General features: G+C 35.0%; 1 protein-coding gene and 1 long non-coding RNA gene across 3 annotated transcripts in view; one reads left to right on the forward strand and one right to left on the reverse strand.

Moving 5' to 3' along the window:
- Positions 1-27,969, forward strand: part of LOC111085596 — a 29,282-nt gene extending 1,313 nt beyond the window's left edge. The window contains exons 2-3 of the long non-coding RNA XR_002610402.1: positions 6,247-6,387; positions 27,417-27,969. This is a non-coding gene — a long non-coding RNA (uncharacterized LOC111085596). The remainder of the gene's footprint in view (positions 1-6,246; positions 6,388-27,416) is intronic.
- LOC106458645 (suppressor of lurcher protein 1-like) overlaps positions 1-27,977 on the reverse strand; it is a 104,672-nt gene that overhangs the window by 30,566 nt on the left and 46,129 nt on the right. For both annotated transcript variants that reach the window (XM_022384914.1, XM_022384913.1), the window contains 6 exons: positions 26,439-26,508; positions 24,709-24,889; positions 21,235-21,449; positions 15,138-15,354; positions 8,396-8,622; positions 7,152-7,202 (listed from right to left, as the gene is read on the reverse strand). In XM_022384914.1, coding sequence (XP_022240622.1) covers positions 7,152-7,202; positions 8,396-8,622; positions 15,138-15,354; positions 21,235-21,449; positions 24,709-24,889; positions 26,439-26,508 — 961 coding nt within the window. The remainder of the gene's footprint in view (positions 1-7,151; positions 7,203-8,395; positions 8,623-15,137; positions 15,355-21,234; positions 21,450-24,708; positions 24,890-26,438; positions 26,509-27,977) is intronic.

The raw sequence follows: 27,977 nt of genomic DNA on the forward strand, positions 1-27,977 counted from the left end.
GAAACATTAAGGGTTTAACTATAGAGTTTCGAATGATTGCTACTCTCTATTCACAGATCTTCGACAGACGTGTACACTATACAATTGATCCAAACTTCTGATTTACCACTGGTTGGCTTGGCTCTGTAGTCTGTATCTAAAAATAAAGATCCAATCCTTCATATATATATATATATATATATGTGTGTGTGTGTTTGCTTGTGATTTCAGCGTTTACTGATCTGATTTTGTTCTACTGCAACGTTTGCGCTTAAAATTATTTTTGAAAGTTTAAAAGAAGAACAATAAAAAAGTCACAACGAAATAGTGCAACGAAAATAAACATGTGTAGATTCGATGGAGAAATCCGAAACGAAAGAAAACCTTTGAAAAAAAAGAAGAAGAAAACTGGAATCTTATCCATCCTTAAAAAAAAACAAGTCAGCAGCATGTTTGAAATACTTGAATAGAAATCGCCCTTTTTTTCACGATGTTTAAACCGGTTACTTTTTTCACGATGTTTAAACCGGTTACTTTTTTCACGATGTTTAAACCGGTTACTTTTTTCACGATGTTTAAACCGGTTACTTTTTTCACGATGTTTAAACCGGTTACTTTTTTCACGATGTTTAAACCGGTTACTTTTTTCACGATGTTTAAACCGGTTACTTTTTTCACGATGTTTAAACCGGTTACTTTTTTCACGATGTTTAAACCGGTTACTTTTTTTCACGATGTTTAAACCGGTTACTTTTTTCACGATGTTTAAACCGGTTACTTTTTTCACGATGTTTAAACCGGTTACTTCTTCTTATGTAGCGGTATTAAATATTGAGTAACTAATGTTTGTAATTACTTAAGTTGTTAATTACTTAAAAGCTTCCAAGAAAACAACGTTTTCTTGCATACAATAAGGGTTATGGGATGTCATTGTTTGAAAAACATAATATTATGTTTCTTATTGTGAAGAGCAGAAGAGGAATGGATACAGCGAAGAAAGAGTTTGGTATGTTTTATTATTTTTGAGTTTCTCTTTTAAATTGTTAGAGTTACAATGCTACTGGGTAGCAGAATGTAGTACACTATTTCTAGTTTTAATTCAATACCTTAGCGATTCTGGTTATGGTAAATAAAGCCGTAACGTTTCTTTGTTTTTGCTTTGTTTGCAGACTTAATTTTAAACTACGAAACTAAATTTTCTAATTGGTGAACAGTCGATATGATTTGAATTTCTTATCAGTTTTATTATTGTATAACACGAGTTTGTGCGACGTAGAATTCCGTTGCACCTACATACTTTGTTTACGTTGTAGCGATTTGATATCAGTTGTTATAGCTAGAAGCTTATACGATCACCTAAGTCGTATTACCGCTTAGTATCTGTTTTCATATACAAATAATACTTTTTCCTTACTAGTTCTATCCAATGTTGCGACTGTTAATCTGCAACGCCCTTTAGGGAAGTCTTCAGAAAGACTACAGAAGGTTAAATACGTTATGTTAAAATGATCTTCAATAGCAAGTCACGTGACAATATAAAGTCCAGTATCAGGACTATTTTGATATTGTTTAGCGTCTTGTAGGTACTTTGTTGCTACAGAAAACTGGTTGCCTTGGGAGGACATATAACAGCACTTTCAGGCGCAGATTATTCAGACATTACAGTCATAAAGCTCTGTTAAGATTGGGAATTTAATATTTCCAAGACGAGGATATTATTTGTACTTAATGGAATTGGAAAACAAAGGAATATGGATGAACTTCGGGCACTAGGATCACCTCGAAACCCCCCAGTGGCACAGCGGTATGTCTGCGGACTTACAACGCTAGAATCCGGGTTTCGATACCCGTGGTGGGCAGAGCACAGATAGCCCATTGTGTAGCTTTGTGTTTAATTACAAACAAACAAACCACCCAGAAAGAGACCTGCAACAAGTTGTATCTCAACCATGGTATGCAAAGTGCGCGTCTTGTAACAGGTGAAAATCCCCAAAGGTCAGTAGCAAAAACCGTCTACATGCCCCAGGCAACAGCATACAACAAAATCATAAAGAATATCAGTCTGTAAGAGCGACATACAAGTCACGTGTACGCAATCTGATAAACCGTCATCCTTGTACATTAGATAGAATATGGAAAACAAACAGGGAAGTGTAGTAGGCCCTTTGCGAGTCGGGCGCCCTAACCACCTGGCCATTCCAGGCCTGACAGCAGATTGAGAAAAGAAACGTAGGATAAAACTAACTGGTATATATACACACACATATATATATATACGTAATAAGTTACTAATTAATAATTAGACGTAGGTGACCATAGAGGCTACGAATCTTAATAACTGGTATTGCTGAGAAAGCACAATAAGTGTATTATTTGTGGCAAACTGTGTTTGCAACAGTTTACTGTAAATCAAAGCTACTAAATGATTTTGTGTGACGTATAATATTATACTTTAAGCTTTCTGTATAGCTCTGAATCCTCTAGTTCTCGTGCATTTCAGTATAGTAGTTATAACTACGTGTTTAATATTTTTTATATACTGTAAAGTTAATAAAATGTTTAACTAGTTTTCCTGATAAAAACTGCGGTTCGCTCTAGCTTTACAGTCTTATGCAGCAGAAGTCGATGTTCATAATTTACCTTCTTTTTTGTTTTATTTATATCGCTTAAGGTTAATACGCCCGCCAAAGAAAAAAAAAAGGTTTGCTTTTGTATATTCAAGATTAACCACTATGGAGTTAAAACGTTAAACTAGAGCTTACGTCAGAGTCGTCCACAATTATCGACCTGTGTGCACCCGAGAAATGCTTATTTTATGCATGGGCTACTTCGAATATTAGCATTATTTAATTAAGCACAAACATAGTTCTTTTCGTTCTTTTTAAGGTTTAATCCTCTAGCGGTACCAAAAACGGAACATCAAGCTTCCTAACTTTTTACACTAAACCGTTACATATGTTTTCACTCGTTTGTTACAATTCAAATAATTGAACAGATACTTTTCATAATTACCCAAATTTATAAAAATAGATTTCGAAAGTAAAAGTAATGAATTAAAACAAAAATCTTTAATATTCTGTTTTCACAGAAATAAAACAAAATGAATAGAAACCCTGTAGAACCAAGCATCCATGTGTTAAGTACAAGTACTTGGATTACTTGCACAAATATGCTTCTTACCGGCAAACCCAGTGACCAGTAAATGAGTCTTTAAGAAAACAAAAGAAACTGAAAAACATATAACTGTTAAATTTACGAAGATTATAAAGCAATTTACTCATAACCAAATGTTACTGCATGTCATTATTACCGTTCACTCTTCAGAAGTAAACATGAATCTGATGCGCTGCTGTACTTCTGTAATGTTGACTGTAGATTGTCTTTCCTTCAACCCTGAAAACCCTCGAAAAAACACTATATATTTTTCTATTGTATTAAAAACATAGACACGCCCTTTTGATATTATAGATGAAGAAAATGTATTTGTTTGTAGATTGTCTTTCCTTCAATCCTGAAAACCCTCGAAAAAACACTATATATTTTTCTATTGTATTAAAAGCATATTTAATTGAATTATTAACAATGATATTTTATCTTTTACGATATGAACTAATTGACAAGAAGTAATGAAATACAATATTATTTTGTTTTGTGACAAGAAAAATAAACAGCTATTCTAAAGTAGACATTCTTATCTAATTACTTAACTGTAAAGTTCACATCCAACGTCCTTTCAAAATGCAAAATGAAACATTTAAGAAGTTAAATTACTTCTAAGGACAAGTACATTTTCTTCATCTATAATATTAAAAGGGCATGTCTGTGTGTCTGTGACCGCCATAACTCCAAGAGGAAAGAACCTGAAATTTTGCACACATACTAAGTAGACCCTGAGGGTGGGCACCTGGGTATTATTATTTATCCACGTGCGTGCGCATCTTTTTAATGAGGCAAGCTAGCGAAAAACCACATAGAAAAGAAGTGGTTCCTTATATAACAACTTCTAATATATAAAAATCAGTGCGTTTTGGTAACAATGTATTCCAACAATGGCTTTTATATTATGTTGCTTAGCAATAAAAGTATAACTTAATATTGTTGTTAAAAGGCTATGTGCTGAAATAATATAATGAAATGTATAAACTACAAAATGGAATAAAAATATTTGTTGTTTTCTAATTTAGAAGCTCCATTAATTAAAGAGGTTTGTCTTTATTATTTAAGTTTAAAATCGGAGAACAAGTCATAGGGAAGGTTATCTTTATGAACAGGCCACATCCCATAAAGGAGCAACAAAAGTATATAGGTTATACTTTTATGCTAAAATGGGTTCAGAATACACACACTGACATGCCATCTAGAATAAATCAACCTAATAACCCGAGCGAAGTCGGGTACTTTCGCTAGTTCATAATAACTCAGAAGGAATAATCTCCTCTTCATTCTAGAACCATTCACGAAATAAGCTATTCTTTATTGGCACAACACACAACAAATAGGCTTTCTTCATTGTTAATAACTCAAAAGAAATAAGCTCTTAATTCTCAAAACACTCAAGAAGTAAGGTCTTCTTCAATCACATAACAAATATACTTCCTTTATTCTTAGTAAAACAAAAAATTCTTATCCCCATCTCCAATAATACATAACAAATAAGATCCTTTTTTATTCTCAACAGATCCAAGAAATATGCTCGTCTTCTTTCACAAAAATCAACTTCTATTCAATAAAACAAATGCTTTGAAGAAGAGGTTATCTACAGGGAATTAGGGTAAATGTAGAAGACAGATTTCTTATGTGTTTTTTGGCTCTTACTTCAACAAGCAGTGATGATTTAAGAAAAATAAAACTGAAATGGACAAATGTAGTGAGAATAATAATGCCTTCTTATAGAAAGAAGAGTTATGAGTGCTATTAGCTAGGGTATTATTATTATTGATTCTATCTAACATTGAATCGCATGAACTGGGGCGAATTAAAGATAGTGTTTAATTTAGTTCACGATGCTTTATCAGAAATATTGATAAATGAAGTCACAGAGAAGGGGTGGAGTTAATAATCATAGTACTAATATGGTATAACTCCTTTGGCCTCATTAATTCTTGTTATTCTATGAAGCATGTCCTCAGCTGCATTCCAACAGGTGCCTGATGCAACTTATCTTTAGACCTAGCTAAAGACGACTGACTAATATTTCGACATAACCCTGCTGTATGGTCTGAAACATGCCCTCACATTTAATATATATTCTTGAGGGGGAGGATTTATTTCAAAACATCACATTAGTTTACTGACCAATATCTCAACCATGTCTCTGTGACATGATGCGTTAGTATCTCTTGATATCCATGGGTATTTAGATGTCTTGACCTTTCACTAACTGGACCCCAAGTTACAACGAGTACACCCAACATAACCCCCTCAATACAATCCTATACTGTTGATACAGTCGCTCGACTGTTTACAACTCCATATTCAGCCAACACTTTGATATATCTCGCGACGTATCGTCAAGGTTCCATTGCTGATAAGTTTATGTTTTGTTGACCTGAACACTTTTCGCATATTGCACTACCAAGTTCCCGCTACTTTTGGAAAGCCTTATGCAAATTACATTACAAGGGACCAAATGATGCCAGTCCTTCACTTAGGTATTTTTTCAGGCTTTCTATGATAGCACTTTCCTTTAAATCACGCATTTCGGAATGTTTTTTGTCATTTTGCACACACTTCGTTGTTACTAATTTACTTGTCTACTTTGTCTCTGTATTCATGATGTCAGAAAAAAACGCAGGTTCAAGCAGTCTTAATATGAAACCCTATAACCCTTTCTATAAGTGGACCTTTCTTCTTCAGTGGCACAACGGCATGTCTGAGGACTTATAACGCTAGAAACCCGGTTTCGCTCTACCCGTGGTGAGTAGAGCACAGATAGTTTATTGTGTAGCTTTGTGCTTAACTTCAAACAAATTGTTCTTCAGGGGTAAACTAATTAGTACTCACCGAGTTCATCTAGACTATGTGAGTTGTTCAAGAGATGCCTCGATATTTTGTAACTATATCAACAACTTCTCGTATATATAACAAACAAATAATATTTATAACATTTTATATCAATGTGTAGCATAAGTTTCTGCTATGGATAACATTAATATAACAATGACTTGATATGTTAAGTGAAAAGAAACGGAATATAAGTAGTTACATGGGAAATCTAAGTCGCCATGAGCCGAACTTTATTTCAGAATTTCTTTTGTTTCGTTTTAGCACAAGGCTGTGCAAAGGACTATCTGCACTGCGTCCGTCGCGAGAACTGAAGATTGAAACCCGAGTGACTGGTCTTATAGGAAATTGTGTATTTTCACAAATCACTTTAGTTTAGCTTGAATCTTGTCAAGAAACCAAACAGTAAGTATTTTAAGCTTTCTAACATTAGAAACACGTATGGGAATAATGAATGTGCACGTAAATACATAGCATCTCCCGCCATCTCCATGACAACAAGCTTCATTAGGACTGATCTGTCCAAATTTAAATCTTTAAAATATGTTATTATCACATAGCTTATGTTAATGTTGAATTAAAAAATGTAATAAGATAATTTCATATATAAATGTCCTGGCTAGCAATATATAATTCACAACTTCTGGTGCTTGGGAAGAAACATTAACGAGTATTAGAAATTACTTTGATGACGCAAGCTGGATATAAAAAAGTCGATAATTATTTGACAGTCATAAGCTTAGGAAAATACCTCATGCGCTGCCAAGATACCAGAAGGATTACAAAACAATAAACAAAGATAATGATAAGCTGGCTGTAGCACTGGTGAAAGGTACAACTACTGATTGTTTGTTTGAAGTTAAGCACAAAGCTACATAAGGGGCAATCTGTGCGCTGCCCGCCACGGGTATTGAAACCCGGTTTCTAGCGTAGAAAATCCGCAGACATACCGCTGTGCCACTGAGAGGGCACAATAACTGATGCATATATATATATATATACACACACACATATATCACTGATATAAATATATATATATTGATACATTGAAATGTTCACTGCATTTATTGCAAGTCACACTTAATTACATAAGTCAAACCAAAAAAATATTTTATTGGTAAATGCATACTTTGTTAAAATATAGGTTGCGTTCTTGTAAGAAGACTTACCAGGGTTTTGGGTTGTCAATGTAGAGGTTGTGGAGTCACTCTTTTCAGGTTCTGAAAAAGAAAATACAACAGGAGGAGAATAGCCTGAAATTTTAAACGATACTAAGGTAAATTTATGTTAAACAATACTAAATTTGTGTATAGTAGATTTAACTGCAATAGGCCACATTATGATCCGTGACAGGCATAGCACAATATAGTAATAAAAATCACGTTCAACTACGGCTTTCTTCTAATCCCCCTCAGTTTATCTATTACGGATTTCAGATCAAAAGTGTGTACGAAACAGGATTTCAAATCGAGCTTTCGTCTGATACAGAAAGCTTTATTTATTTATTTATTCCACAATAGCACAACGAAACGTTTTATAATATATTTATATATTTTATAGCAACTAATTCTATTTCTGTAGTCAGTCTGACACTGTCGGAAAGCATAAAAATCCGTAATAACAGCGTTGTAAGTACGTGAATAATCAAATACAATTACGAATTTTAACTGAGAAGGTCCAACAAACAGGTATATAACAGTTTAAATTTCAGTTGCTTTACATATCGGGATTGAAATGTACTATTGTTATAGGATACGCAGTTCCACGGGACCGGTCGTAGCCCACTGTTTAGTTTGTTTGTTTTGAATTTCGCGCAAAGCTACACGAGGGCTATCTGTGCTAGCCGTCTCTAATTTAGCAATGTAAGACTAGAGGGAAGGCAGCTAGTCATCACTTCCCACCGACAACTCTTGGGCTTATTTATTTTACCAACGAATAGTGGGATTGACCGTCACATTATTACGCCCCCACGGCTGAAAGGACGAGCATGTTTGATGGGACGGGGATTCGAACGCGCGACCCTCAGATTACGAGTCGAGCGCCCTAACCAACTGGCCATGCCGGGCCGGCCCGCTGTTTAGCGTGCTCGGACTGTGAATATAAGAGATTATGTTTCGCGGTACGTTGCCGCAGAAATGCCCGCCGTACTTTGGGGCTGTGGATGCGCTATAAGAGTGACGGTAAAATTCCACTATCTCCTAGTCTTTCAAGTCAAAATTGGGGATGGATATGCGCAGATAACTCTTTCTGAAACAAATATGACAATTACATTTTTTATTTAACGTTATTACTAACTAAACTGATCTAGAACAAAACCTCAACAAAGCGCTGTTAGTTATTTTCTTCTTTCTAAAACTCCCATCGTTACGGTTTGCACATGTCAACCAAATTCACGTGCAACCATTCACTGTACCTGTTGATGGAATATTCAATCCTTGATTGCGACTTTTCTTTTCAAACTCGTAAGTGGCCCTAAACCCTTGACCTGGAAAATGGCTGCTGCTGATAAACTCTACGTATAGGTCTGGACCACTTGACACCACTTCTATAAAGCTGATTTTGTTGCACATTTCTCCAATCACAGTACTGTGTCGATCTTTCCCGTCATGCACTACAATTTTATCAGCGTTAAACAGACAACTGTTGGGGAAAAATGATAATATATGAAATAAGTATTGTTGCTATAAAAACGTTCATGGAATAATATATTGTTTAACAACAATGATTATCGTAAAGAGTAGCATTAATGATGTCGACATACAAAGGATTATAGAAAATTTCAGATAGAGACGGAGTATTAGGTAAAGCAAAAAAATTACTGTTTAAAATTAGGTTGGTAACAAAATGTATACAAATATTGGTTAAGATAGAGGTAACAACGAAAATAAACTTTGGTGAAGTTAAAGTTCAAACAAAGACGTACATAAACACTAAAAGACCGGATTAACCACAAAATTATACAAACATTGGTGAAAATGAAGCTAACAACAAAACCATACAAAAATACAATACCCTACAATCAAAGCGCTTTCGAAAGGTGGATCTTTCTTCATCAGATCCACCTTTCAAAAGCGCCCGAGATTTAGGGTTTTGTATTTTTTTACTGTAATTGAGTTTTTGAACCTACGTTCTTCCTAATATTAAGAAGAAAATCATACAGACAACGGCGAAGATGAAACTAAGTATAAAATCATATAAACATATAGAGATGAAGCTAATGACAAAAGCATACGAACGTTGATGAAGATGAAGCTAACATCATAAGCATACGAACGTTGATGAAGATGAAGCTAACAACAAAATCATACGATCGTTTGAAGACGAAGCTAACTACAAAAGCACTAAACCATTGGTGAATGTGAAGCTAACAACAAAAGCAGGGACATAAGCTCCTGAATATAAAGCCAACAACACAGACACAAACAAGTACTTGCAAATACAAATGTTAAGAACAAAGTTGTACATAAACATTATAACTTCAACAGATCGGTGAAGAAAATAATAACAAAACCAAACCAAATATCGCTTAACACGCAAGAGTAAACAGCGTAGTAAGCATTTGCATGAAAATTTACAGTTCATAGAAACTACCTTCAACACGCTTTTTTAGCACAAATCGCAAGAGATGCTATGCAGGTATAAACTGATGTGTTATTCACTGTGTCACGGTACGACAGCTTAGGTTTTGTTCTTTTTTTATCTAACCCATCTTTAACAAATCTTCCAATATGATACGAATGGAGCCTATCTCTTTCCACATGTTTTGCACTGCGTCACGATAAGAAGAGCTTAGTTTTTGTACACGGAACCCATCTCTCAAGATGACACGGGTGGTCAATGAGGAAAAATAATCTACAGATGTCCACCAAGGTTCATCAAAACCTGATAATTTTTCACTGAGTTACAGAGTAAAGATAGTATGAAAAAGCTGTCCCCATGTTAACGTATAAGATTTTTTGGGGATTTTCGTGACCCTGACCCTCCAAAAACTAATCTATTCTAAGTTGGGTCATAGTCCAAATGTTTACTAACTTTTGTCCAAATCACTCAAGCGTTTTAGAGAAACCTTGCTGACAAACATACAAACAAATACACACACAGGGGTGAAAACATAACCTCTGTCTACCTTCTGTGGCGGAGGTAACGAAATATCTCAAGATGATACGAGTGGGGGCTAGCTTGTCCCCCACTGAATTTATGAGGAATTGCTGTTGGAAAGATTCTTCATAGACGAAGACTTTTATAAACTACATTATACCAGACATTCATGCACAGGAATAATAACACCAAGAAAATCTTTATTTTTGTGAAATGTAGCTTTCTCTGCTTCATTTCGTTTATATTGGAAACCATGTTAGGTATAAATCAAGTAGGTACGTTCTGGAAAGGCCTACCTATACCTGATTCTCAATAAATACTGGTTTTCAGAAATCAAACCAGGAGTTGTTCGTTCGAGACATCAACATTTTGCAATAAACGAGTGAGCGAAGAAAGACATCTTTGTTGTACTGTATTGAAATAGATGTTTCGAGACTTTCAATCTCTTTCGCTGCACGCTACTACAATAAGTTTATAGAAACGAACAACCATCTTCATTATGCAGTAAAGTTTCAATAGGAGGCGCTGGTTGGCGTTGTGATAGAGCTCAGTATTTCGGATCTGGCGAGCTGGGTTCGACTCCGTGCGACAAACGAAATATTCCTCGCACTTGAAACTGTGTGTGCGTTATAGGAATGATAGTCAATCCTGTAGCGTGTTTATGAATGGCAGAGTGCTTCTGCCGACCCTCTGGCCAGTTGTTCAAAATTAGGGACGGCGGCAGCGAGCGCTGGTAGCTTTGCCAAAAATACAAATACAATAGATATATAAAACCTTCCAATATTTTCACTACAGTATTTCAATAAAAGTATGGAGAATACCACCTTCAGGACACAGTAGTACAATAATACAAATTATTTTCATTGTATAGTGCTTCACTAAATTTATAGACACCATACACCAATAATCTTCGCCGTATAAATAATATAAATTTTCATTTACATACGATTGTAAGTGATACGGAGTTCTCAAAAGCAGATGAATGCTTTGGAAATAGTTGAACAATTGCCACACATATACAGATGGTATAGTTGGCAGATAAACTGACACAATACGTAAAGAACACTTGAATAACCTCTACTGATAATAGCCACACATATGTAGATGGTATAATTAGCCCAGAAACTGATAGTTATGTAAGAGACAGTAGAATAACACTTACTGATAATAGCTACACATATCTAGATGGTATAATTAGTTCAAAAACTGATAAAATATGTAAAGAACACTTGAATGACCTCTACTGATAATAGCCACACATATGTAGATGGTATAATTAGCCCAGAAACTGATAGTTATGTAAGAGACAGTAGAATAACACTTACTGATAATAGCTACACATATGCAGATGGTATAATTAGTCCAAAAACTGATAACATATGTAAAAGACACTTGAATAACCTCTACTGATAATAGCCACACATATATATAGATGGTATAATTAGCCCAGAAACTGATAGTTATGTAAGAGACAGTAGAATAACACTTACTGATAATAGCTACACATATGTAGATGGTGTAATTAGTTCAAAAACTGATAGTTATGTAAGAGACAGTAGAATAACACTTACTGATAATAGCTACACATATGTAGATGGTATAATTAGTCCAAAAACTAACAAAATATGTAAAAGACACTTGAATAACCTCTACTGATAATAGCCACATATATATAGATGGTATAATTTGCCCAGAAACTGATAGTTATGTAAGAGACAGTAGAATAACACTTACTGATAATAGCTACACATATGCAGATGGTATAATTAGTCCAAAAACTGATAAAATATGTAAAAGACACTTGAATAACCTCTACCGAGGAATGGACAAACATACACACATGTAGATGTTATGATTGGCCCAGAAACTGGAAGAATGTTAAATAACGCCTGCTGAACAACAAACACACAGTATAGGTAGCATGATTGGTCCAGGAACTGATGGTGTACGTGTTTTTATAGCAAAGCCATATCGAGCTATCTGCTGTTTCCACCAAGGGGAATCGAACTCCTGATCTTAGCATTGTAAATCCGTAGATTTACCGCTGTCCCAGCGGGAAATGGAACTGATCGAATGTTCAAACGACAATTTAGTAGCTACAGTGGAACAACACGTACTCTTCAATGCTATATAAGCCAAGCCGTTTCGAAGAAGACAAATAAAATGAAACGGGTTTATGCTTTTGTTTTTATGAACTTGAAATCTCGACTATAAACGTTTTTAACCTTCAGATATGAAACAAAGTTTTTAATTCTCAGTATTAAAATGAAATGAAAATAAAGCAATGCAGAAAAGAAAATCCAGAACCACCAAAAAATACACCCATTTTTAATTAATGTATTATTAATTTCTGAATATATATATATAGATATAATTGAATGTTATTCGGAAAAGTCTTCACTAGCCTTTAATATGTTTTCTGAAAATCCCAAGAACTTTCATCATTCCCAGGTGGAAACGGGGAATGAAGTGACGACCAGATAGAAAACAGAAAAGACGAAAGCCCGTAGAAACGAGAGTAATTATTGGAGGAGCACAAGACCGAAGCCAGTATTGTTGTGCTACTGTGAGATAATTTGACAAGGTTTTGCCGCTGTTTTCTTCCCTACTTGTGCAACGCTATGATAGATAGAATCCTTCCTTATTTCCTAATTACTTTTGACATGATCCACTAGTACGCCATAATCTCAGGAATTCAAATAATCACTAGCTAATGCAATCGCTCTTGTATAGTAAAGGAATTTGGAAGAAACAATTAGTTCAGTACCAATAAATAATATCGGAGCTTTCTGAAAACTACATATATGGAAAATTTCCTACAAAAAAAGGCAACGCAATGACGCAGAAGCCCCTCACCTTCTCCAGTGGCTCATAACATTGAAATTAAGATTTCGATCTCGATGACGTGCACATTACAGATAGTTGATAGTGCAAATTTGAACTTAAGCAAACAAATCGTGCAGTATCTTCAAAACCCAAATGTATAGTGATCCATTTTGTTAAACTTTTCAAAAGAATAAAATGTCAAAAGTATTCGACAGTGAAATGTCGCCGTCACAGGCATGTTTATGCCTGAACGCAGTTGGACTCTATGGTCACCACAGGTTTCTCATATAATGGGATTTTCAAATGCACAGTAAAAGAAGGTAAATTTTAGTCACTCTAAACAGACTGTATAATTCCTTCACTGTACAGCCAAAATGGTACGGTTTCAGGATAAAGTGTCATGACACAGCTGCGTTTCTGCAAATTATGAAAAAATGAAACTGGTGATAATGCAGTCCTCTCTTCGCTGACGTAACTAACTACCAAGTTATCTGACTACGCACACGTAGACTCCCGTGCATTTGGTTTACTCAGTCTTGAGCTTTATAGCCAACAGTACCTAGAGGATCTCATGATCTCTGTATCCGACAGTACGTGGAAGATATCATGATCTTTGTATCCGACAGTACGTGGAAGAACTCATGATCTCTGTATCCGACAGTACGTGGATGACCTCATGATCTTTGTATCCGACAGTACGTGGAGGAACTCATGATCTCTGTATCCGACAGTACGTGGATGACCTCATGATCTTTGTATCCGACAGTACGTGGATGACCTCATGATCTTTGTATCGGACAGTACGTGGAAGATATTATGATCTTTGTATCCGACAGTACGTGGAAGATATCATGATCTTTGTATCCGACAGTACGTGGAAGATATCATGATCTTTGTATCCGACAGTACGTGGAAGATATCATGATCTTTGTTTCCGACAGTACGTAGAGGAACTCATGATCTTTGTATCCGACAGTACGTGGAGGATCTCATGATCTTTGTTTCCGACAGTACGTGGAGGAACTCATGATCTTTGTATCCGACAGTACGTGGAGGATCTCATGATCTTTGTATCCGACAGTACGTGGAGGATCTCATGATCTTTGTATCCGACAGTACGTGGATGACCTCATGATCTTCGTATCCTACAGTAAGTGGAGGATCTTTGAATGTTGGTCAAAATGTATGATCTGGCTTCGCCGTCTTTCGCAGAAGTTTGTTACATTGGACATTGTGGTGTTGGACAATAATATGTTATTATGGTTATCACAATGAGCACGATCGAAGATGGAGAAAGAAGTTTCAAGAGAAGCGCGGGACTTGGAACTTTGTTTTAAAAAGCACTAATAACCTTTCATATTCAAAGGGTGTATTTTGTAGTCGATCAATGACAGACTGCAAGTTTTATTCTGTCAGAGATCACACATGGAAAGTAATATTCGGAAATTTCATGACAACAGAAAACTACGGCGTAAAAGAAGAATCGTAAATAAAAATAGCAGACTTTTTAGCTTATTCTGAGAGATATTAATAGAGCTTAACAAAGTAACACTTCTTAAGCAATCCTTAATTTCTTTAAAGTTTGGTAACATGATAGTATATGTGTACGTTGTGTATAATTATAGTGCAGCAAATAAAATCGCCCAATTCCAAAACTGTAGAATTAGCCTGTTGTACTTCCGCAGGATCCCCGAAAGTGTTCTGTTTCCAGAGTAAGTAAAACCAAAATTAAAAGTAACAAATATTTTTATTCCTTGCTTTTGAAGTTCATATGTCATGCTGTGTTGTAGCCAAAAGAGTACACAATTCTTCTCGTGATTCATGGTATGCGCACGTTTTATTGACGTCATTTAAGCGTCATTTATGTGACGTCATTTTATTGCCTGCTTACTGACAGACAACACACTACCGTATAGCGGTGCGAGTGGTTAAAACAGGTGACCTCTCCAGGCGGCCTGTGGCTCCCTTTCGGGAAAATGATACCACAAGTCGACTATTGCAGTGAAAATATATTTGCATTAAGACAAATATGCGGCTAGATAGATAATGTGCTGGTGTGTTAAAAACATAATACACCAGTCTTTGTTGTTTTCAAAATAAGAGAAGATAATATAAAGACTCAGTAAAAACACTTTACGGCATGTTGTGACCTTTCCGATCTAAGTTCATTGGTTGGACTCAGATTTCACGATGCATAGATAAATTGATATACATAAAGGTTTTTAGCTTACCTAAGGTCACCACTTTGAAGCCTCACGTATTCGAAAACAAGGTGCACTCTCTCGCTGTGTACCCCTATAAAATGATAAGCACATACAATATTCTTTGGATAAATGCTAGGATACAGGGGTGAATAGAAACGGCCGTTGCCATGGCTCCCGTTTCCACTGAGAAACTGGTACTCACATTCCGAACCGTGAAGAGGCTCTCCATCTGTCTGGAACAAATCTGAAAATCGATATATATATCAACATTTTTAATCAACTGATTTCTGTAAATGTTCCCCTAATTTATTTTTTCAACCGACCGCCTTTATATCCTGTATTCATTATAAATCTCTATTATACCCAATAACCACTCAATTCTGGCTATGATTTCGACGTTATCATAGAAGTCAGCTTTTACACAGTAAATGTTAATTCGCTAATGGCCGATGCCAATGTTCCCATAATATCTACCTTAGATATACAATATTAAGGACTTGTTTGAAAGCAGAGAAATTAGGAGACAATGCAGATAATTGCTTGCAATAAACCTGACTGGGTTTACTCGCAACTGGAATTACCTTAAAAATATTTGAAAAGTGGTGCTTTGTTTTTTTTTTGCTCGTAAATGTATACGTAGACAATAAATGATGATGTTGATTAGGGAACATACTGACTTACACATCCGCTCTTTACTTTATAAGAACCGAAAACTTTAAGAAGAATTATTTTCCCGTGGAGGAGAAGGATGGGATTAGTGTGAAGTCATCTGGTTCTTTTAATTTATTGTAAGCATCAAAGAAATGATCAATGTTTTGTTGAAGATCTCAAGGAAGTAAATATGATGCATATTTTACAGAAACATCAAGAAAATGGTGCATATAGTTCAGAAACATCAAGAAAATGGTACATATTTCACAGAAACGTTAAGGAAATAATGGGTGTTTTGTTGAAAATATAAGAAAGTAATTACATTTTTAGGTAACATCAAGGAAATGGTACATATTTTACAGAAACAACCAAGGAAATGATGGGTGTCTTGTTGAAAATATAAGTAAATAATTACATTTTTAGGTAACATCAAGGAAATGGTACATATTTTACAGAAACACCAAGGAAATGATGGGTGTCTTGTTGAAAATATAAGAAAGTAATTATATTTTTAGGTAACATCAAGGAAATGGTGCATATTTTACAAAAACACCAAGGAAATGATGCATGTTTCATAAAAAACATCAAGGAAGTGAAGTGGTTTGTCCCTGATCGTTTGTCACCCATTTAGGAGTATATGGAAAAACAAATTACTTGTCTTGTAGAGGCGTATTAGCCTTTGTAGCTTAAGTATTAAATGATAAAACTGAACTTTGAATACATAACTTTCTCTGTAGCAAAGACTATGTTTAGTGGTGACACATTAAGTGGTGACACTCAACAAAGAACGAATAAAAAAGAAAAATATATATTACACGAAGTACTTAAAAAACACTCAAACCGAATTTTTCCTTTTATGCATTAACCAAGTTTTTTTAATGTTAAATCCCTTATATGGTAACGACCGACTTGCCCCTATGTCTTTAATGCAATTTTCCGAGCGGCATTTAGTGATAAGAGTTTCTCTTTTTTTTGGCGTGAGTTAACTGAGTCATGACCAGCTTATTCTTGACTACAAGAGATTTGCTGCTTGTTTTCAGCGTGATGTTTGTGTTCTGGAACTTAGTTACCTTCGTGATGCCTTTAGCAACAAATGGTTTTCTGCTTTTAAAAATTGTCTTCTCGTTCGTTTTGTTTTTGTTACCCTTAGTTACGAAATGGTAATTACTTCTTTGAGGATTTTTTGAAATTGTACTACTTGGTTGCCCTTAGTTACAATAGGAATGCGGCTTCCTCAGTATAAGTTGTTGCTACTTTGAATTAATATCCTCAATTGTACTATTTAGATTTCACAAAGTTGCACTTAGCAACAAAAGGATTGTTGCTTCTTTAAATTAATATTCTCAGTTTTACTTCTTAGTTTTGACAGAGTTGTCTTAGCAACAAATGAATGATTGGTATAAGAAGCAGCATTTTTAGTAGGAAATTTTTTTACCGCGTTAAAAAACAACGTTTCGATCCACAATAGCGGGTCATCCTCAAGTTACTGTTAACCTGAATATGATTCGCTGCTATGGGTCGAAATTTCGTGTTTTATTACAGTAAAAAAAATCTGTCTACTACAAAGCTGCTTCTTATATCATTGAGTTACTCAATAAGATCCTCAATCAACATTAAACGAAATTGTTGCTTCTCACCTAGTTGAGTTACGACCAAACTGTCCACAACTGAAAGTGGTTTGTGCTTCCCTCGAGTGTGTTTTTCCGCGTGGTAAAACTTAGTTACGACAGAATTGGTTTTAGATTTAAACGGGGTTGTCGCTTCTATAGTAGAATATTGTTCCAGTGTGTTTGCTGTCCGTATTTCAATATAGATTAAACGTTTTTTTACCCGCGTTGTGTTTTATTTCGATGAACATGGACAGAAACCTTCTATCTTATTCTTACCACGGATTATTAATTTCGTGAAGTTAACGTGTTTCCATAGTAACACGTTATGTCCGTCAACTAAAGAATAGTTTGTAAGGAAGACACCTAAACTATTTTCATGCTAGTTTTGCTCTTGCTTCGCATCAGCTGTCGTGGTTTATGTCGAAAACCAATTTATCCATCATTAAAACAGTTAACCACATTACATTCGACGTCATAATTGAGACGATCAGGTAAATTGGACACAAAATGTAGATACAAAGACACGTATTCTACTACTTCCCCTATAACTGAAGTTGACTAGAAATTATAATGTTGTTGTCACTTTTAGATTTTTATCAGCCAATCTTAATTGGGTTTCAAAGCATGGAGTTAAAAAAAACACACTTAGATAATAGCTTTTATTCCTTGACTTCATATACTGACATTGAAATTACTTTTAAATAAGGCACAATTTGAATATACATGAGTATAGCTGAACTTGTGACCGGGGATCTTAATCAGAAAATATGTTGATTCACATACACACACGTTTCTTTCCTTTTTAACAGGTTTTTTATAAAGAAACTTATTTCACTATTGAAAACGAGATGAAATCAGTATAAAATAATTGATTATTTTGTAATTAACAATGATTTATAAAATAATACATACTTTAAACAAACCTGAAGGAAGGAATTCGTATTTTATTTAAAACATCAAACAAGTGGAGCAGGCTATGCAAAATATTTAAACAATATAGAACAGACAAAAAGACAGATATATATATAGAATGAAATAAAAAGAAACAACTACAAATGATGAGATAACTGTAATTAGATGTACACAGGTTAGATAGTAGACACAGAAAAGTAAATAGATAAATATAGGACAAAAATGTGTAACATAGTTTAAAATTGGAAGGTAAATAGTTTGACGCACTCGACATTAATATACAGGATGGAATAATTAAAGGATCAATAATTTTCTTTTATCATACCGGATAACTTGTAGCTGTGGAATTACGCACTTTTTGGAGTGTTTTATGTGCGTGTGCGCAAGCGTTGGATTTTCTGAAAATGTATAAATTGTGAATGAATTTCATCTTGGAGAGTCGACAGTCTTCCAGTCCAGGTGTTACATTCATCTTAACAAAAGTTAGTGGGCAGTCTTCCAATCCGGGTGTTACATTCATCTTGACAAAAGTTAGTCGACAGTCTTCCAATCCTGGTGTTATATGCATCTTGACAAAAGTTAATGGACAGGCTTCCAATCCGGGTGTTACATTCATCTTGACAAAAGTTAGTGGACAGTCTTCCAATCCTGGTGTTATATTCATCTTGACAAAAGTTAGTGGATAGGTGTGACAGTTGAATGTGTGGCCAGGTGTGTTTCTGACATAATATCGCATTAATAAAACAGCCCATCGATACCACTCACGAAACTAAGGGTTATTTCCAAATTGTGGACAAGATAACTGACAGTAACAGAGAATGTTCAAGAGATAGCAGGTCACGCTCCACAATACAATGCTAGGACCGATATTTTGGTAATCTGATGTTTATTCTGAACGAGTTAAATTTCAATTCCATCAAATTATTGGAATTAAACTCACAATACAAACGAAAAGAAAAGTTAGGCCTAACTAACATTCGGTGCTATCGCCCTGCCATTCGACAAATAGCACTGCCATGACATCTACAAGTTAGAATAGTGGTGTCGGGTCCATTCAAAAAATTAAGTATTACTGGCATCCAGTTCTGTTAATGGAAAAGTTCAGGTTCTATTTTGGCTACCATGATGGTTGGTGTTGTGTACAGATACATCCTGGAGAGCGCATGACAGGTTTGGAGGTCGCCTGGAGGTTGTTACACCGAGCGCATGGTAGCTCAGCATGGCCGATTTGGAGGCTGCTTGGAGAACCTTACACCGAGTAAATTGTAGCTGAGCATGATAGGTTTGACATCTACATGGAGAGCGCTACACTGGAGACGTAATAACTGGGCATGATACTTTTGGAGCCTGTCTAGAGGATGCTACTACGATCTACAGACTGTCCAAAGAACGCTACACTGGATACATTGTAGTTAGTGACAGATTTTGAGAATTTCTGGAAAGTACTATACATAACACAAGGTAGCTGAAAACTTTTCGAAGAGCACCACAGCGAACATATTGTATTAGAGCACGACAGACCTGAAGACTGTCCGAAGAGCGCTACACCGTACAGATCGCAGTAGAACATAACTAATCTGGAGATTACCTGGAGTGTGCAACACAGAACGCATAGCAGGTTTTGGGGTCAGTCACCTGAGAACATGAGAGAACATCTGATACAGTAGACGTTCTGATTTATATAACATCAGTAATGGTGCTCTAAATGTTGTGCATTATAGGCTCGAGTGGCAATCACTGTCAGGCTATGGGACCTAATTTCATATTTAATATTTCTCAAGCCCTTCCTGTATGTACGTATCTTCGTTATGTAACTTGAACAGAGAGATACTGTGAGATTGGACTGGCCGCAATTTCCTCTGAATCATAACCTCAAATAACACATCTGGGACCACGTTCACGGATGGATTTTGCATCTAGCGCTCATCCACAGTTTACAATCAGCTGCGAAACGTCTCTGTGAATGAATGGGGAAATATTCTCTACAAGTCTAATCAGAGACTTGCACATGATCAAAAGCCAAGTTATAGAGCTATGTTGGTCGCTTGAGATTAATATATGCGCTATTAAGACGAACATAAACATTCTCAATCCCAATCTCTTAACTTTTCTAGCTATGATATTGCTTTAGACACTCCAAAACTAGGAAATGGAACATATACAGATAGGGGTCCGCTGCAATGTAGCTCCGTGTTCCATAGGCTAGTATATTATAATTTGACTTCCATTAATGTAAATAATATATCCAGAATATATATTTATTGCCTCAATATTTCGCTATTACGTCTTCGTCAGGTGTTATCAATAACCTACAAGTTCGCTAATCCAGTTAAAACTGGACATTCTGGAGATTATAAGTCGTTATTTAATTTAAATTAATAGAAATATATTGTAATAAGCTTCAGCTCGCGTTAAACAACGCTAGGAATAATAATCTTATTTCCATTAACAGCTTGCAAGCTCTAATTTATTTACTTGGAAAATGAATGCCAATAATTATTCGATCTCTAATTTATTCTCGTCATAACAGATAACTAAAAAGAGAGAGGGAGAGAGAAAGAAACAGTTTATTTCAAACAATGTTGTAAGAATGAAGGAACTGCACAGGGCCTTTGATATTTTCAAAAGTTGTTTTAGCATGTATATTGGTTGTTTGATCTAATGCTAAGTAAAAAAAAACAAAAACAATAGAGGTTTTACCTATTCTGTTGCAATAATGCGCGGTGCATGACAACAGAAAGTACACTATTGGTTTACTGAGAAATAGACACAAATGCACCCATGTATAGTTATATTCGAAAAAAAAAAGAATGGATGGGTTGATCGTAAATCTTGTTTGTGCTGTATAAGATCAGTTTTCAATCTCCACAAAAATCATGGTAGCCTAGCAACCCTTGTTGTTTTCCTATTTATAAAAAAAAAATCTTTTCGATAGACAGTCAACCACTCACTTTTGCTGAGAAAGCGAAATGTCCCTCTAAAGCCTGTGTTATTGCCACGTCGCCAGTCAGAGTGGAACTCAAACATCAGATACTGGCCTGCAGAATAGTGGGTCGTCTCCACGTCCGACAGCTTACCACACAAGATGAAGTTTTCTTGGTTGAATTCATTCACTGCTGGTTCTGTCAGGTGCAGGAAAAGTTTAACGTAATCCACGTAGCGACACCTAGTGCGTAAAAAGTAGAGTAAAAATCAGTTAATATATTAAAATACAAAAAAATTGATATGCGAGCACTTCGGCCTGGTGGTTAGGGCGCTTGGCTCCCAATCTGAGGGTTGCGGGTTCGAACCTCCGTCACTGAACGTGCTCGCCCTTTCAGCTATGAGGGCGTCATAATGTGACCTTCAATCCCACTATTCGTTGGTAAGAGTTGGCGGTGGATGATGTTGGCTAACTGCATTCCCTCTAGTCTATCACTGCTAAATTAGGGACGGCTAGCGCAGATAGCCCTCGTGTAGCTTTGCGCGAAATTCAAACCAAACCAAAAAAATTGATATCAAAGCACTTCGGTATTAAATGTACTTAGCAAAAACACGTGCAACTTTGATACCTTTAAGTAAACGGTATTCCGCAAAAGATTATCATACTTAATATAATCTCTTAGTAATCGGCATTATTTAAATCTCCAGTATCATTAAAGGGGTTAATTTTACTTTATAAAAACGAAGATCCAGGACCCCTGCTTATGGCCCTGATTATGTGCTGTTGAGCGACGATGTTAGATCATATACCATGAAAAATCTTTCCACATACCCAATAATCATTTTCAGTAGGCTAAAAGCACAAAACTCTTTTTGAGCTACATTAATGGATCTGACAAGTACGTCGTCGAAAGGGATTGCTGTGAGTAGTTTTTTTTTTTTTGCCATCTTTCTTATGTAAACAGCCATTGGTTTCGAGATGTTGCTGGAAGCTTGTGAACCTTTGTTCACATTAAATTCTTGCGAACTTATTGCTAACTTTACCAAATCATATGCCAAGCTCATCAATATACGGTCTATACCCTTCACTTAGCAGATAAAGATTCTGTTCCAGATTGGTTTGGAGTATGGTTTCGAAAACTGTTGTTGTCCTAAACGCACTGCTATACGCTATTTCGGCTTCCATGGAGAATATTAAAGACTCCCTTCTTAAGAATGTTGTGATATTTGGTTCTACATCGTTTAATAATCTTGCGATGGGAATATTCTTCTTTTGGAAACATCTGTGGTACATATCCCCCAGCCATTAGTCTAACCTTGACAGTATTCATTCTAGAACAGTCGAGAGTTCGTCGTGTAGCAAATATAAAAAGTGTTATACATGTTGTCCATGGCAACGCAGATTGCCCTGAAGGCGATACGTCCCTGCATTATCATATAAAAATCGTTCTCAGAAAGCGTAATTATCCCCCTGTAACTGCTCCCGGCAAGCGAGTGCATAAATAGAGGTAAAAGACGAATGATAGTGTTAATTTTGGCAAATAAATTTGCATATTGAAAAATCACATGTCTGGAACATTCGCTTCTATCCTAACACGAGATGAAGTTAAAGCAAAATATAATAAACATAGACAGAGATTATAACAAAATAAAAACTATTTAGTGTTTTGTGAAATTAAATAAGAAATAGTACATATAAAGCTAACAAATTAACGTTATATTTAAAGCTGTTTGAAATACATTAATTTTAATATAGCATATGTATATATATATATATATATATTGAGTAACCATTTCCTCAGAACATCCAAATTATTAGAACATTTCTTATACTTGCATACATGAAATAGCGTGACTACGTGATGTCTCAAGTTAATTTTAAGCTCTATAATTGTAAAGATGTACTCGAAACATTCTTAGCATGCAAGACAAGGAATATTAGCACAGACATTTTTGAGTGTCAAAGGAGTATATATTGGATGCCTGTTCAGCAGAAGTATTGTTATCAACATCTGTTTATTTGAGATTGTTCAGAGAATTTGCTTGTCAAAAAGAGCCTATCAACAGTTGACAGGGAATACATATACTACCAGAAAGAAATGTAGGCGCTAACTCCTGGTCTATAATATATATATTTAATAAGAACTAGAAAGAATTGTAAAATGTAGTATTCCGGCAGACTGATCCTTTCAACTGTAATCAGAATTCGAATATCTTTGGTTGTGACATGCAAAGAACATTACAAAACCTGTCATATGGCAGCTGATAGCAAGCAAGAAAACCTATTTTTTTAGATGCAAACATGAAAGCATGGCTTTAGTAATGATTAGAGTTTAAAATATAGACGGAAAGAATGTGATATGGTCTGATGAGTCGAGAATCATTCTCTTCTGTAATGATGACAGTTAAAGATGAAAACATAGAGGAAGATTTAGGTTTTCTTTTGTTATAATAACAGTAAAATACTGTCTCTAGAAGTTGTGTAATATGATGATTGGAAAGTTCCCTTAGCAGAGGCTGCGTTCTATATTTTCTTTAGAAGGCCAATTTAATAGCCTAGAGTGTACCCTAACTTTGTAGACGATCATGTCCACCACGCACACACACACTCTCTACTCCAGTTATATCTTAATGGACAATTCAACAATCCATCACGTTCGCTATCATCGAAATTGGTTTAAAGAGCACGACATTCTCTTCACTCATATTCCTAGCCAGCAAAATAACATAGTCACAGTCGCCCTCGCCACCGTAATTCTCTATTGACGTCTACGAAGCTAATTGCAGAGACAATTGTTTTCGATAAATAGACATTTTATGCAGTTTGTGCCACTTATAGTTCGGGTTATTATTCTTGTTAAACGTGATCCAATCTGATATTAGATGTGGGTTCTAGTAAAGTGTTCAGTTAGTGTAGTTGTTTTGAAAGATCTTCAAAGATGTTGATGCCTTTTATGCTGCTGTTCAGTGAGGATTTCAGTCTTTGAGTCTATTGTATGTTTATTTATGTATATGCATATAAAGCAATTTAATCTGTTAAAGCGTTTAAACTTCAATAAAATTAAAGCAAAATATTTTGCCACTTTGAAAGCGGTCATCTCGATTCAAACGTTTATAAAAACTGTCCGTTAATTAACAAAATAAATTTTTCTGGTTAAATACTTCAACATAATGCTTATTCGGTAATAAAAATGGTTACAATGTATACATTTTTACATATGATTTTGAGAAATTGGGTTAAACAACTGTATACTGAACAACATGTCAACTAAAATGCAAATTCTGTAACACACCTAATATTCATCAAACTGCCTAAGAGTAACATTTAAATTGTTGACTTCGTTTTAAAGACAAAAAGTAAGAAAAATAAAATATTTTTCTATGTATAAAAACACTTCAAAAATATTTAAAGGGGAGATGATTCAAGACCTCTTTTCTTTTTAATATGTTTACACTAATAAAGCTAAATTTGAAATCCATAACGAAGCTAGAAAACAGCTTACTCTATGTTAGACTTTTGTACGTCAAATTCATCAAACGTTATTTCTATAAGCTCGTCTTCTTTACCAATGAACGTGTATAATAAGCAGTTGATGTTTTCATCATAAGGAATTGGCCAATTAGGTGAGGTAAACACACCGTAATCCTTCCCATAGGTTGTATCAAACTCCACACATCGGCAACCTGAAATAGTGAATGCTTTATATCACTGCCTAAAACACACACGAAAAGTAATTTAAATAAATATATGAAAATCCATTTTGGAACTCAAAATACTTTAGCATGATTTAGTATATCGTGTGCATAAACTGCTTTAGAATCCCCACCTAAATAAAAAAAAAACATCACCAAGAATATATTTTTTTATGTGAAGTGAAAACAAGATACACATAAATTACTAAGGAAATCATCCCATCTCTTCCTTAACCACATTGACTTCCCGTGCCTTGTCTTAAAAACATCAACAAGAATTTTGATCTTTCATTTTTCCTCAAGGGAAAAAGTCCGTAAACGAAATTATGTTTTTCAATGTCCCTTTTTACTCCTGTTGCAAACAAGTCAAGATTGTATAGATACGTATAGGTCTTTTATTACTGTCTATCTCTGGTACGAAGAAATGATTTCGGCACAATAAATAAAACTGCATAAGATAGCGAACTGTTGACAAATAAGTTAAACTAAATATTCTTACCATCATTAAAATTTATAGAAATATTTTCTAATATTTTATTGTCCCTTAGTGGCACAACGCTAAGTCTGAGGTCTTATTACATTAAAAATCGGGTTTCGATACCAGTAGTGGGCGCCGATAGCCCATAGTAACTTGGTGTTTAATAACAAATTGTTCCTCAGTAGCTCAGCGGGATTTCTTCGGACTTACAATGCAGGAAACCCGTGGTGGGCAGAGCACCGATAGCTCCTTGTGTAGCTTTGTGCTTAATTACAAACAACAAACTTGAATATTTAATATAAAATAATTGATGTTTGCCTTATTTTCCTACTAGTTTGGTTGAAAAGTTGAAAGTAAATTTTATTTATTCATTTTCTTCATAACACATCCTTATAGTTTCAGTTACATATATATTTTTAAATAACTATATTTTAAAGATATCGCACATTGGTGTATTTGTTTCCTAGCCTTTTTTTTCCTTTGTAAACAATATGTCCCCCGCTAGGATGGCGATAAGTCTACGGATTTACAACGCTAAAATTAGGGGTTCGATTCCCCTCGGTGGACACAGCAGATAGCTCGATGTGGTTTTTTTTATAAGAAAAACACACACACAGTAAACAATATTTGTTCATATAATTATAATTTGCGTTATTAAAGTTCAAAATGCCTTGCAAGATAATAAGTTTTAAATATCATGACGTTATTTGTTAACGTAAATCTTATTAATTTATTTACAGAGGTATTGGTTAATGTTTCGACAACACACAACTAAACTTGTATGTTTGTTTATAGCACAAAACTGCACAATGGGGTAATGGTACTAACCAAACTCTCGTGCCTCATAACTAAGAAATTTAAACAATTTTACAGAATGTCTTTAATACATAATGAAACAGTGATTGGTCTGATTCGAGTTGGATGCAAGTGGAAATTTTATTGTAAAATATCACAACTTATTGTTTACAGTACGTCATAACTTTCAGAACAATTCTGTGTTTTGTTTATTCGTATGTTCATAAAGAAAAGTTTACTCTATATAAGAATATGTGGGTCTGTTACCTGCATTAATAGCCCTGGAACCTACAATAAAGAAGGACTGAAGGCACATCAGTAATGTTGCCAGCGCCATCTGGAAAAAAAATCATTTCATTAATCGATCATATATCTTTTTTTAGGTTCATAATCGTAATATAAATAAAGTGGTTTTTAATCGAAATAAGTTTAACCACATACAGAACCTTGAAATATTTAACCAAGTTCATAATCTAAACACGATTAATAAAATATAGAATCAGAATCACAATTAATCAGATTTACAGCCCATACACGTTTTTGATTAAACAAGCTTGTTATCTAAACACATTTAGCCAGGTCCAGAACCGAAACATATAAAACCATTTTCACAAACACAACACATTTAACAAGGTCCATAACCTGAACATGTTTATAACCAGATACATAATTCGAACATATTTAACCAGGTTCATCATCCAAGTAACCTATTTCAGGACCTACGTATACATTTAATTTAATTCACTAGCGATACTGAGCTCTTTTTTTTTTTACTAACTGTGCATATTACAATACATATCTTTGCTCTTATTTATTTTCGTAGGAATATCGTAAGAAATCACAACCTGCTTAAGCATTTAAACTATACAAGCTAATTCTTGAGATTGAAAACGTTTCCTTCTTTTGTTGTAATGGTCTGACTTCTATATGATGCTCTGGAAGTAAGTTCTGATAACACATAAAGTTACATGATTTTCTTTAGCACATCCTACTTTTAGAATAGATTTCACTATAACATTGGAATAGAAATCTTTGGGAACATATTAATAAGATTTTATTGATTTCCACTACAAAGCTTTAGAGTTTTACTGCCAATACTAGAAGGATTCGCTATTGCTGTAGAATGAATCAAGAATTTAGTCGAACATGTTACTGAATAATCAGATACAGCTTTAACAACCTAGGTAACATGGTATTGAATTTAATATTTCTGTGGCAATAATCCACTTTGTATCTCTTAATTAGTGAAATGGACATGGAAGAACTGCGAAAGTTGGAGGAGCAACCACGTGGGACTCTGCTCCGACCATGTTTCATGCGGTACAATACTGCTTCTTTACTGCTCTGAAATTTTATTAGCTGAATAAAGTCGACAATACTGCATTTTTATCATACATTGTATATAAACATATCTTGTTATGGCCTATAAATATAAGCACCCATTTTTAACAATGTGGTACCTCCCTTCCCTTGCTACAGATTTGGGATACTTTAAATTGTTGCTAATATACCGTAAAGGCACATTACATTTTTGTACCACATAGATGTTTAAAACATCAATATTTTTGTATGTTGTCTGAGAAGTTCACATTATTAAAAGTGGAGGCAATATCCCCATGAGTAAAATGTGGTTTAGCAATTAACCTTTCGATCATCATCTTCGGTGCCTATGACTGGTGGCGTGCATCAATCCAATCTGTGTCTTGTAACTGGTGGCGTGCATCAATCCAATCTGTGTCTTGTAACTGGTGGCGTGCATCAATCCAATCTGTGTCTTGTAACTGGTGGCGTGCATCAATCCAATAT

Source organism: Limulus polyphemus, unplaced genomic scaffold (genome assembly GCF_000517525.1).
Source record: "Limulus polyphemus unplaced genomic scaffold, Limulus_polyphemus-2.1.2 Scaffold496, whole genome shotgun sequence".
NCBI lineage: Eukaryota > Metazoa > Arthropoda > Merostomata > Xiphosura > Limulidae > Limulus > Limulus polyphemus.